Source organism: Mustela putorius, unplaced genomic scaffold (genome assembly GCF_011764305.1).
Source record: "Mustela putorius furo isolate JIRA1106 unplaced genomic scaffold, ASM1176430v1.1 tig00003909_pilon_pilon_pilon, whole genome shotgun sequence".
Classification (NCBI taxonomy): domain Eukaryota; kingdom Metazoa; phylum Chordata; class Mammalia; order Carnivora; family Mustelidae; genus Mustela; species Mustela putorius.
The window spans coordinates 26,188,399-26,201,684 of NW_025422057.1; the positions used below are offsets into that span (position 1 = coordinate 26,188,399).

At 43.5% G+C, this 13,286-nt stretch overlaps 1 protein-coding gene across 11 annotated transcripts in view; it reads right to left on the reverse strand.

Annotated features, from left to right (window-relative positions):
* The window catches only part of GBF1 (golgi brefeldin A resistant guanine nucleotide exchange factor 1), a 126,360-nt gene that overhangs the window by 23,868 nt on the left and 89,206 nt on the right, over positions 1 to 13,286 (reverse strand). For 5 of the 11 annotated variants that reach the window (XM_013054597.1, XM_045068920.1, XM_013054598.1 and 2 more), the window contains exons 4-9: positions 9,892 to 10,023; positions 4,080 to 4,198; positions 3,442 to 3,550; positions 2,864 to 2,924; positions 1,588 to 1,642; positions 792 to 890 (exon numbers count right to left, since the gene is read on the reverse strand). In XM_013054597.1, the coding sequence (XP_012910051.1) occupies positions 792 to 890; positions 1,588 to 1,642; positions 2,864 to 2,924; positions 3,442 to 3,550; positions 4,080 to 4,198; positions 9,892 to 10,023 (575 nt within the window). The remainder of the gene's footprint in view (positions 1 to 791; positions 891 to 1,587; positions 1,643 to 2,863; positions 2,925 to 3,441; positions 3,551 to 4,079; positions 4,199 to 9,891; positions 10,024 to 13,286) is intronic. The other 6 variants (XM_045068921.1, XM_004749404.3, XM_004749402.3 and 3 more) reach the window with 2 other exon arrangements.

Below are 13,286 nucleotides of genomic sequence, written 5' to 3' on the forward strand. Positions count from 1 at the left end.
CAGCAGGTGTTCATGGAACTCTACAACACCTTATTTATATAACTGTATTTCCAAAGGGCAGTATAAGCTTTACAAAGAAAGGTCCTAGGTTAATAATCATGGCAAAATGCCAGGCAGCTACTAAAGAGAAATGCAACTTGTGACAAGTCAAGCACACAAATGAAAATTGACACAATTCATGCAAACAGAATGCAGGCCTATGGCTAGGTGTAGAAACACACAGTATCTTTTTATTCAATGACCTGGGCTTTCTAGCTCCTTCCCATCCATCTAGAATCCTAAATCTTGGAAGAAGTCCTTTAATGTTAACTAAGAAATAAAGACCCCAACTAGATGGATTATCCTTCCCCTCCAAATCCAGTTCAAGTATCCAGATGACTCAAGACTATTCTTAAGCTCTATATGCCAGCTCTGAGACAGGGAGAGGGTAGAAGGGGGGAGGGCCTTGCTTAGAGGCCCCTCACAGTTCCCCTAGAAATGGGAGATATTAAACCTCCTAACACGATGTCAGCAGGACCCAGGCTCTTTAGGCTCACTACATGATGTATCACCAGTTCAAAGCTTCCTTCTGCCTCCAGGCAACCAAATGCCACAGGAAAATTCCCAACACTGCAAAGCTACAAACACATGCAACACTTCCAAAGCCATGCTGTGTTACTAGGGAGGGGTAAGTTGTGCTTCCCACAATGGAAATGGGACCCAGATGTATATATATATACACACACATATATATATACATCTATGTATATATACTTAAATAAATTAAAAGGGGAAAGGAGAGGGAGAGAGACCTTGAGGTTCTTAAAGAGTAGTACCCTCTCTAACTGGTTCAGGGCTTTGGTCTGCTCCCCACTATTTAGCTCCAGTTTGCTGAGGAGACATGGAGAAATCTGTGAAAGACAGGCAAACGAGCGATTTAAACAAAGTGACATAAACTCAGACACACGCCAACAGGGCAGAGGGCAGGAATGGGAATGGGTGGCTAGGGAGAAGGAAGGTCAGGTGCATGCACCAAACAGCCAAGGGTCAAGGGTAGGGCTGCAAGTAGAATCATCAGAGGCCTGTGAAGTCCAGGACTTTAAGATAGAAAGAGGCCATTCTTCTGACCACCATTCTTATAGCAGTTCGAGAGCCTTCTGATCTAGAGTCAGGCTTGATTTGTCTCATCAACAGAGTCTAGCACAAGTGTGAGCCCTGTCTAATCCAGCATTAGGGTGGGACTTAGGGCATAGGATCCTTAGGCCACCTACCTGCTGACAAGGCTGGATCTTGAGGGGATGGTAGGGTGTTCATCTTTATCAACATACATTTTTATCACAACCTGATTGGCTTCACCAAGTTTCCATGAAGGACTGGCTCACCAGCTTATGTATTGGGTCAACAAAGATAGGCTGGGAAGGAAAGGCTAGGGAAGAAGAGGTATCTGGGGAAAAATAAATTTCTCACTAAAGGAGTGACACCTATTTCTAGATTTCAAGCAGACTTGTATAGGCAAAATCGTTTTTTGCTAAGTAAGGATATCTAGGAAAATCTCCATAGCACTAAAGTTGGGAGACCAAGGTTTGGATTAGGGATAGCAGGTCATACCTTCTTCATGTTGGTCCCCATATAGTTCTTGGGTTCTTCTTTAAACTGAGGTAACCTATAAGACAGAGAATCCCATGGACTGTCATTAGGGACAAAAACAAATCTCCCCTGCATGCCAGCCACAGTCCAAAGATGCTCTGGGCCCAAGCATGCCCTGCCCCTCAGAAAAGCTGGGAAGAGAAGCATCTTTTTGAGAGCCTCATCAAAGAAGAAATTGGGGGACTTATAATACAGACACTTTCTTAAAAAGAAGGTAGTCACCAGGGTAAGATGACTAAATGCCTTTGGAATGTGGTGGCTCTTTTCATCCTAAACTGACTTGTTCCTACTTGTGTTTTCTTGATAAGTATTGATGAACGCCGCAAGATGGGGAAGAGGGAAGTCCATCAAGACTCTGGGAGACTGGGCAAAGAGTAAGGAGTTAAAGGCAGGCTGAGTTTTGAAACCAATATATCTGAGCCTGAGGAGTAAGAACACTTTGCAGCAGGGCCCAGGGGCAGATCTAGTCTGTACATATTAATAATTACTTCTTATAGATTTGAAAGCAAAATGAAATCCCATGGGGAAGTGTTTTTGTTTTTTAACTAATTTTTAGAGCAGTTTTAGGTTCATAGCAAAATTGAGCAGAAGGTACATCGATTTCCCAAATAATCCCAGCCCCGCAGATGCATAATCATCCTCATTATTAATATCATCTCAGGAGGCTTTAAAGTCCTCGCCTCAGTCAACTGTTCTCAAAGTCAGTTTATTGAAAAAAGGTATAGGAAACAGGCAGTTAGGCATAGCATGAGAAGGCCTTCTAGGCCCTAAATTGAGGACCTTGACTAGGGTGACCAGTGGTCTGGGGTTGCCAGAAACCGAAGGGTTTGCAGGGACTTTCAGTGCTATAATCAGGATAGTCTGGGCAAACAAGGTTGGTCATCCTAGCTTCCTTACAGAGCTCAACATCCTATTCCAGGCTCCCTTGAATCTGGCTTCCTCTCTGGGTTCCCTTTCCCAGCTGCTACCTGCACAGAAACAGACACAAGTTTGGGAAGCAAAACAAGGTCTGTCAGCCTAGATCAAATAACCCTCTGCCTCCCGCTGAGGCCAAGCCAGGTCCCTCCTCCTTCTCCCTTGTTCAGTAACCCTGGACCAAGGGAACTATCCCCATCCATAATCCCAGTGGCCCCTGAAGTGGCTGTAGGGTTGGCCAGGTCCCTGAAGTGGCTGTGTGAAAGCAGCCAGGCTCAAGAGGCCTGGGCAGCCGGGCTGAAGCAAACAGCAGCAGGTTTACCTTGTGAAGAGCAGCTGCACCATGTCTACGAGAGTGTGCTCTGCGGATTTTCTCAATAACTCTGCACAGGCAAAAACAAATAACACAGGTGTCATTACTTGCTGGGCTATTATCAGGAGGCTTCTCCGAGCAGACTCCCCTCCAAACCTTGTTTACTAAGGATTATACCAAACTTATTAAAACCAGCTCCAGCTCAGCCTGGCAGCCACAACTGCACTATCCCACTAGGTGGCACTACTGAGTCAGGGGAAAAAAAGGAGGGGGCACAGTGAAGAGTTTTCAAGGGTTGCAGGCTAGTGTCTATCCCAGAAACCTCAAGGGAGGAAGATTTGGTGCCTGGGCTGAGTCAGTCTGAGATCTATCCCAATTCTTGCCCTGGTACAATGAACTAAGGTTCCTATTCTAGGTGTATAATAATCAAGTAAAGACTTCAAGACCCCTATGGGTCTACAAGGTAGGTAGGTGATGGACAAGTCCCGAGTTTTCTATCTCTCCGGGGTTCAGAGACAGCACCCTATATTTATACTCATGGACACTGGCCCTAGAAATGATGACAGGCCTAATATTCAAGCACCTACCACTGAGCCTCATTTCAAAGCAGATCCGGAAGCAAGACTGCATAATCTCACACACAGATTCATTGGTTAGGTGGGCACCCGCTGGGGTCAGCAACAGAGTCCGCAGCACCTACCAGGAAGAAAGAGGAGATACAGTGATAAATAAAGCAGGTGGGGTAAAGTGGGGTGCACTTGAGGGGAGAGAAGCTGCCTCCTGTTCCTCTAGTCTCCTATGGAAGCACGCGAGGATAAGAAAGAGAGGTTAGCAAGAATGCTGACCTCACTTCATTTTGGTAGGGGGCATCTTCCAGGAGCTCCTCTTGGGAACTGTGCCTTTACTCTGTGTGACCCTGACACAATTCAGCACTCATTCCAGCCCTAGCCCACAATCCCAAGAGATGGGACGGCAGATATGGTCTGCAGAGGTACAGGTGTATTAAGGGCTTCCAGTATCTGATATCAGTTCATTTAAAGCTTTCAATTATTTCCTTGGAAAAAGCTTTTACTTTGGGTAAGTGGCTCCTTGTTTGGAAATAAAGTAGCTCCATAAGCCCCGGTGGAGTCAAAACAAGGTTTCATGCTGCTGGCAAACTTGGGTAAGGAGAGCGGACAGCACCAGCTCCTGGCCATTAATCTAATTGCTCTTCCTCTCCATTTACCTGAAGGATTTTCATCAGGACAACCTCATCGCTGGCAGGATCTGTGCCCACAAAACGGGCATGGGTGACAGCATCTGCCATGTTCTCCATGCCCTCTGCTGTGCCCTCATGAGTGGGATCTGCGCCAACAAAAAAAGGGGAGACTAAATGATACAGAAAGAAGAGACAGAAAAGGCAAGATATCCTGTACAAGGACTGCTTTGACTTTGTTTTTCTCCTCTCCAATTTCCTACCTCATGGCTACTTAAGTTGCCTGAGAATTCCGCCCGTAACTGGCTTTAACAAGCTCCTCAGCACAAATCCCACTATATTAAACAGTGGTTCTCAAACTTAAGCATACATCAGAATGACTCAGAACACTTGTCAAAAATACAAATTGCTGAGCCCACTCTGAGAGCTTCTGCATTAGTGGGGCCTGAGAATTTGCATTTCTAACAAGATCCCGGAAGGAATTAATGCTGCTGGTCAGGGGGGATACTTTGGAATTACTGGTGTAAAGCTACTTGTTTCATAGAGGAAGGACCTAGAAATACGAGCTTTTGGTCCACAGCAAGGGCCAAACAGGGCCAGACCTTTGAACACCAAGCTTATAGCCTTTCTCTGTTTGTGTTCTCTTTCAACACATCTCTCTCTGGTTGCTTTTAGAGTTTTGTGTTCAGATGCAAGTGAGGTTGGGAAGTAGGGGAAAGAAATGGACAGTCACTGCTGCCAATACTTAAATCTGGGTGCCACGTTACAACAAATCAGAGACCTCTTCCTGCTTTGGTTTCATTCTTATTTAAAATAAAATGACATGAAGCAAGAGTCATTTTACCAGCTTAACTAAACAGGCATTAGAAGAGAAAGGGGCAGGAGAGCCTGGGTGGCCCAGTGGGTTAAGCCTCTGCCTTCAGCTCATGATCTCAGGGTCCTAGGATCAAGACCCGCAGAGGGCTCTCTCCTCAGCAGGGAGCCTGCTTCTGCCCCCTTCCCCAACCACCTGCTGCTCTGCCTACTTGTGATCTCTGTGTCAAATAAATAAATAAAATCTTTTTAAAAAACAAAAGAACAGAAAGGAGAAAACTAAACAGGATTGGAGGCTGGCTGACTGGGGAGCAGGAGGAAGAGAGAATTTCAACAGTAAATAAGAAGAGGGAAGAAGCTACCTCAGACAACCAGTGCCATGCGGGAAACTAACACAAATGCTGCCAAGTGGGGAAACTGCTCCCATTCATGTGTTAAATACCCACAAGGGAGAGCCAAAGAAGTGGCCTCCATCAAGGCCTAGAAGGGTCCCGCAAACTGCCTGGATTATCCTTGAAAGGGAAGCATAAATAGGAAAAAAGGGTAGGGACAAGACAAAGCTTTGCAAGTGACAGAAAAAGTTGTTCTAGAGGAGGCATGGCATATACAAGAGCACCTCCTAGTATTAAGTGGAAGAAATTAAAAGAAATATTATCATTTTCTCTTTCCTGGTATCTAAAATTAACAGCTCCTGAGCTTAAAGTTCAGGTGGGATACCTGAGAAACCAGAACATTTCCCTTACAACCATGAGCCTGAAGATTTTCATGAACTGTACGTGATTTTCATCTTTCTCTTATGTCCTAATTCCTCTCTGACACCTGGCCAGAGACTCAATTTGTCCTTAGAGCATGCCCCTATTTGGCATCAGGAGTGGTTACTTAGAGGTCATGCAGAAGGAAGCCAATTTCAGGATGATACACAGTGTATGGGTGACCCAGCTCTTTCTATCACCCCAGCTCTCCATGTTTCTCTTATTTGACTCAGAAAATCCATTTAAAAAAAAAATATTTTATTTATTTATTTGACAGAGAGATAGGGAGAGAGCACAAGCAGGCAGAGTGGCAGGCAGCGGGAGAAGAAGAAGCAGGCTCTCCACCGAGCAAGGAGCCTGATGTGGGCTCGACCCCAGGACCCTGCGATCATGACCTGAGCCAAGGCAGCGGCCCAACCGACTGAGCCATCCAGGTGCCCCTGACTCAGCAAATCCTATACTCCAAAGGCCCTTGCCCTGAGTCTTCTCTCACAGCCCTGCCTGACCATCTTTACTCAGGCCTCCAGGGTCCACAGCAGGACCTTTGTTCGCACAGGAAATCCAGGTTCTATGTGGTATTTTGGAGCTCAGTGAATTGCAGCTTTGCTCCCACCTCATAAGGCTTCTAGGGGTCTATTTCTTCCCCTCTTTCAGTCATCTCCCTTGTTAAAGTAGTTTAACTGAGCCTGAATGAAGCAGTAAAGTTAATCTTCTAAAAAGGCAGGTAAGAGTGACAGGTTTTTAGAACTGCAGGCAGAGCCTGCCAGGCAACCAGTGGCACAAATTCTGGTCTGGCAGCTGTGTGGGGCCAAACAAAAGGCTGATCCTTGGAGTAGGACCTAAGATAATCCTAGAAGCCTTGGGTCACAGGATTGAGGGATAATGGGTATTTCTTCTAGAATAGCCTAAACAAAAGATTGTTTGGTTTGGGCTCACTTAGCAGAATTTGTCTTCCTCAGGACCCTTTCCTTAGAATTTCCTCCTTTCCTGGCCATTCTGGAGCAGAATGCAGGGAAATCTGCCAATCTCAACTCCTTCGCCTTCTGGCTTTCGAACACTCCTTCCTGCCCCCTTTCTCATGCCTACTGCAATCACCACCTACAGCATTCTCTTTTCCCACCACAGGAAACTCCAATGACCATCTGGCCTGAGGTCTCCAATGACAAGCTTGTCTGCCAACCCCAGGAAGGGGAGAGAGTAACACTGACAAGAAAGCAAGGGAAGCAGCGCAGAAGGCGGCGGCTAGAGGCTGTGGAGAGAGATGACCTGCAGGTGGTGCTCAGGGCAAGGCTGGAAGTAGCTGGGCCTGATTTTTGCTTAGGAAAAGTATGAAGCTAGGACTAGGGTGCCTGGAGAGGCTTATGTACCTCTTCAGAATCCAGCTGGCACCTAGGATTTCTGCTAGGGATCCTGAATGCTTCAGCTAAGCAAATCCCACTTTCTAGAAAAGATAAAGGGTTTTCTTGCCCTGAACTGAAGGCCATTTTTTTCCCCCCGTGGCTGGCTACAGCCTGAGCTGTCTCTCTTCTTGTCTCCTTACTTAGAAACAAAGACAGCTGCCTGTTTTCTATGTTCTCACCCTTGCACATGGGCTAGCAATAGGGGAAAAGGAATTCAGGATCCTGAGTGACAAGACCAACTAAAAAGGAATCCAAAAAACACAGCTAAACTAATTCAGAGATAATAGACTGGATAAAATATTTGGGCTAAATTGGGAGAAAATATTTGTAATACTATGACAGTCAATGGATTAATATCCCCACTACACAAAGAACTCCTGCAAATTAGTAAGAAAAACCAAAACAACTCAATAAAAATAGGAGGAAAAGAAGTTGTTCAGGGTGCCTGGATGGCTCAGTGGGTTAAAGTCTCTGCCTCAGCTCAAGTCATGATCCCAGGGTCCTGGGATGGAGACCCATATGAGGCTCTCTGCTCAGTGGGGAGCGTGCTTCCCCCTCTCCCTCTCTGCCTACTTGTGATGTTTGTCTGTCAAATAAATAAATAAAATCTTTAAAAAAAGTTGTTCAAATTTTTAACTCCAAAAAAGAAAAATAAAATAAGTTTTCACCAATCAAATTAGCAAAAACAAAGAATACTACTAATATTCAGTGCTGGTGACAGGGTGGGGAAATGGAAATTCTCAAACATTGGGAGTATAATACTATAATCTTCTGGGAAAGCAAGCTGGCAGTACCTATAAAAATATAATATGCACATGACCATTAATCCAAAAATTTCAAGTACAGGAATCTGCCATCCAAAGAAAAATTATTAAATAAGGAGATATGAGCAAGAATGCTTATTTCAGGTATGCCTCGGTGGCTCAGTCAGTTAAGTGTCTGCCTTTTGCTCAGGTCATGATCCCAGGATCCTGGAATGGAAACCCGCATCAGGCTCCGGGCTCAATGGGGAGTGTGGTTCTCTCTCTCCCTCTCTGTCTCTCCGCCAGCTTGTGTACTTGCTTGCTCTCTCTCTAACAAAACAAACAAACAAACAAAAAATGCTTATTTCAGCATTATTTATAGTGGCTCAAAATAGGCAATCTACATATTAAATATTAATAAGAGAAATATTTTTTAGAAGATTTTATTTATTTGAGAGAGAAAGAATGCACACATTGTGGGGAGCGGGGTCGGGGGGTTGGAAGGGGAGAGGGAGCAACAGACTCCCCAGGACCCTGGGATCCTGACCCAAACTGAAAGCAGCCACTTAACCAACTGAGCCACCAGAAAGACTGATAAATCTATACTATGGAAATTACCCAGCTTTACTAAGAAAAAAAAAAATCTTACCAGGAACTGAGGGGAGGGAAAATGGTATATTGTCCCCTAATGATTAGAGTTTCTTCTGGGGTGAAAAAGTTTGGGAAACAAATGGTGGTGATGATTGCACAACACTGTGAATGTAATTAATATCACTGAATTATATATTTTTAAATGATTAAAATGATAATTTATATATTGTATGTATTTTACCATAATAAGAGAAAAATATACAAACTTCCAGTTATAAGATATATAAATTCTGGGCATGCAATGAATAACTTGTAGCTATATTTAAAAATACTACACTGCATATCTGAAAGTTGCTAAGGGGCGCCTGGGTGGCTCAGTAGTTAAGTGTCTGCCTTCGGCTCAGGTCGTGATCCCAGGGTCCTGGGCTGGAGCCTCACATCAGGCTCCCTGATCAGCAGGAAGCCTGCTTTGCCCTCTCGCACTACTCCTGCTTTGTTCCCTCTCTTGCTGTGTCTCTCTCTCTGTCAAATCAATAAATAAGATTAAAAAAAAAAAGAAAGTTGCTAAAAGAGGAGATCTTAAAAGTCCTCATCACAAGAAAAAAAAAATGAAACCATATGAGGTGATAAGTGTTAACTAGAATTTAATGTGGTAATCATTTATAACATATGTATACTAAGTCATTATGTCGTATACCTAAAACTAATATAATACGTCAATTATATTTCAATCAAACTGGGGGGAAAAGAATAAATCAGAGGGCTAATTATATCATGTACATCTTTCTAAGTTAATACTATAAAGTGAAAAAAGAAAATCCATAGCACATACTCCTATTTTTTTTTTAAAGATTTTATTTATTTATTTGGCAGAGATCACAAGTAGGCAGAGAGGCAGGCAGAGAGAAAGGAAGGGAAGCAGGCTCCCTGCTGAGCAGAGAGCCCGATGTGGGACTCGATCCCAGGACCCCCGGGGATCATGACCTGAGCTGAAGGCAGAGGCTTTAACCCACTGAGCCACGCAGGCGCCCCCAGTTTTTAAATTTAAAATTTTTTAAAACTCTTATTTTTTAAATGGTACATGTTTATATACATGTAGAGAAAGGTATAGAAAGATTCAAACCAGTCTGTCAACATGATTTACCTAAGGAAGAAGGAACAGTGAGAGGAGATACCACTAATTTTTCTTTTAGTCACCTCTCCACTGTTTATCTTCTTAAAATAAGCATGCACCGTATTTGAAAAATAACTTTAAAAAGAAACCAAATTAAACCTCCAAGTGCACCAGGCACCATACTCTTAATTCCCTCCAAAGTATAAAGAAACCAGAGTCCCAAGGAAACCCCCACCTCCTCGGCACTCTCTATAACCTGAGTCAATTAGCATGATGAGTAACCAGTAACAGTCTTACTTCTCTCCTACAAGGAAACAGATGGCTAGGAGAAACTTTCCAGTACTACCAGCTCACTACCTAAAGCTTGACTACCCCAGGAGAGGCAGGAAATGAAGTGTTGTGGTCATCCAACAAGGACTGAGCTCTTACCTATGAGTGCATAGGACAGAAACTTGTTGACAGAGGTGAGCGCCAGTCCAGTGATAGGGCCAGTGGTATCTTCAGAGCGAATCACTTCCAGAAATGGACGGAGGAACACATTGGGCTCAATTTCTGAGAGTTCTGCAAGAAAAGAAACAGAAATGAAGGGATGCCGGGTACCTGGGTGGCTCAGTCAGTTAATAGTCTGTCTTTGGCTCAGGTCATAATCCAAGGGTCTTGGGATTGAGTCCCACATTGGGCTGCCTGCTCAGTAGGGAGTCTGTTTCTCCAGCTGCCTCTGTCTCTTTCTCTCATGAATAAATAAATAAAATCTTTTAAAAAAGGAAAGAAATGAAGGGATGCCATCTGACAAAAGCTAGAAAAAGGCCCTTCTTGTCTGTGCCCCACAGCTAGAATTCTTAGTTACTGGGTCAATCTTCCTTTCTCTGGATTACCTTAAATCAAATCACAGACACTGTATCATTTCATCTGTAAAATATTTAGTTTGTAGCTCAAAAATTAAGAAGTTAAAAAAAAAAAACCCCACAGTATCAGGGCACCTAGATGGCAGTCAGTTAGGCATCCAACTCTTGGTTTCAGCTCGGGTGGTGATTTTAGGAGTGTGGGGTGAAGCCCAGCATCATGCGTAGCATGGAGTCTGCTTGAGATTCTCTCCCTCACTCTCCTGCCCCTCCTGCATGTGCGCTCCTAAAGCAATCAATCAATCTATCTATCTTAAAAAAAAAAAAACACAAACCCACAGTATCATTATCATGCTTTAAAAAGTAGCAATAGGGGTGCCTGGGTGGCTCAGCAGGTTAAGCCTCTGCCTTGGGCTCGGGTCATGATCTTAGGGTCCTGAGATCAAGCCCCACATCAGGCTCTCTGCTCAGCGGGAAGCCTGCTCCCCCCACCCCAGACCCTGCCTGCTGCTCTGTCTACTTGTGATCTCTCTTTTCTCTGTCAAGTAAATAAAATCTTTAAAAAAAGAAAAGTAGCAATAGGGGTACCTGGGTGGCTTGGTAAATTAAGCATGCAACTTTTTTTTTTTTTTTTAAGATTTTACTTATTTATTTGTCTGAGAGATAGCGAGAGACAGAGGCAGAGGGAAAAGCAGACTCCCTGCATACCAAGGAGCCCGATGAGGGACTTGATCCCAGGGCCCTTGGAGGTCTTGATCTCACGGTCTTGAGTTGAAGCCCCACATTGGCCTTTTTCTTTTCTTTTCTTTTAAGATTTTATTTGTTCATTTGAGAGAGAGAGCGAGCAGGGGGAAAGGCAGAAGGAGAGGGAGAAGCAGACTTCCTGCTGAGCTGGGAGCCTGACCTGAGGGGAGTCCGACCTGGGGGGTGCCCGACGTGGAGCTCCATAACCTGAGCCAAGGCAGACACTCAACCATCTGAGCCACCCAGGTGCCCCAAGATGGTAAATTTTGATATATATACCTATACATATATATATATATATATATATATATATATATATATATATCCATAATTTAAAAATTAAAAGTGATTCTTTAACAGCAGCAACTACTGTTGGATCAATTTTCCATGTCCATTTCACCACTCCTCCTGGTGACATATAGATAAACATCATCTCAAGTTGGCCAAACAGGTCCTAGGATGAGCTACTGTCCTTTATTCTGCTGTTAGGGTCAAGGTCACCTCTCTTAGAGATAAAAATGTAGCTTATCCCAGGTAGGTAAGGGAAAACCCTGAGGTTTCTAGTCCCTTGCTGAAAAATAAGCCTAAGAAGAACAAAAGGCTGCACAGTCCCTATTTTTGGAGACAGTTTGTAATCTTGGAAGGTCCTAACCACTCTGGCTTCCTTTCTGCCTGGAGCAAACCAAAGGGCTAACTGCTCTGAGATGAAGGAGCAATTCATAATCTTTATTTCACAGATGAGAAAAATAAGGCTTAGATAAACTACATGATTGGCCCCAAATCACAAAGCTAATAAGAGGCAGAGCTGGGATTTAAATGCAGTCTATATACATGGTTTCAAAACTTGTGAAACCATTACGTCTATTTTACCTAACTACCAGCACAAACTCCCAAATTTAGAAGGCTTCATTCCAGATCTAAGAAGTAATACTGCACTGGACTTGCTCTCTACCCTACTCTATATAGAGTTTGTTTTCTAGAGTCTGCAATGCTTTTATTTTCCAGAGACCAGCTCACTAAAAGGCTTCCTAAATTGCCCAGAAAGATTAAGGGACATGGTCAAGGCTGCCCACCTTCAGACACAAAAGAAAGCTGGGTTTTCTAAGTACTTTCATTTTCATGCAAATGTAGGGAGCCTCCCACTCAATTCCTACCACAACCCCCTTTCAGTAAACATTCCCTGGGCCCGGCTGCTCCTCAGATTAATGCTTTAATTAATTGGCAGATTGGGTAGCATTTTCCAAGCCTGTATGTACAGTGATCACATCAGCTGTATAAAACCTGCTTCTTATCCCCCACCTACCCCCACCTAGAGATGTACAATTTGCGAGAAAAACCTTTGTGTGTGTGAGGTAGTAGAGGGCTGAGATGCAAGGAATAAAAATACTAGGAAAAACTGAAATATATCAAATACTTTTGTAAAGCATATTAAAATATATAAAGCCATCTAGTTTTGCTGCCTTAGGAACGTTAACTATTATATATGATTTGGTCTGTCACTTAAAAAATATGGTCATGGTTGGTACAGTTGAGATATAAAAGTCTAGATGGAAAAATAATCCTTAATTAAGAGGTGGGAAATGAAACATTTTCTGAGCTTTCATCCAGTTGCTGTAACTATACTTTCTTAGGTCTTCCTTCATGGTGAAAGACTAGGGAAATTTCACAGCCATGGCTTGACACTTCCAGAGCCATGTGCATTTTTTAATTTGGTAAAACCAACTCTTTCTGGCATTGTGTTCTAAAATTTTATAGAACATATATAGATTCCTGCAACCACTGTGACGGTGTGACAACAGGGCTACAGAACAGTTTCATCACCCAGAAAACTCCCTTTTGTCTCTTTGTAGTCACACCCTCCTCCCCACTCCAACCACTGTCAACCACTAATGTATTCTCCATCACCAGTTTTATCAAGGTCATAAAATGAAATCATACAGTATGTTACTTTTGAGACTGGCTTCTTTCACTCAGCATGATGCCTTCACCTAAACTGCTGCTCAGCGGTTTGTTCCCTTTTTATTGTTGTGTGGTATTCCACAGGGTGTATGCACCACAGTTCATCCATTCACTAGTTAAAGGGCATTTGGCTTCTCCAGTTTGAGACAGTTTTGAATAAAGCTGCTATCAACGTTTGTATACAGGTTCTTGTGTGAAGAACAGCAGTTTGCATTTCTCTAGGATAGACACTCAGGAGGGGGATTTCTGGGTCAAAGGGTAAGTGTATGTTTAGCTTTG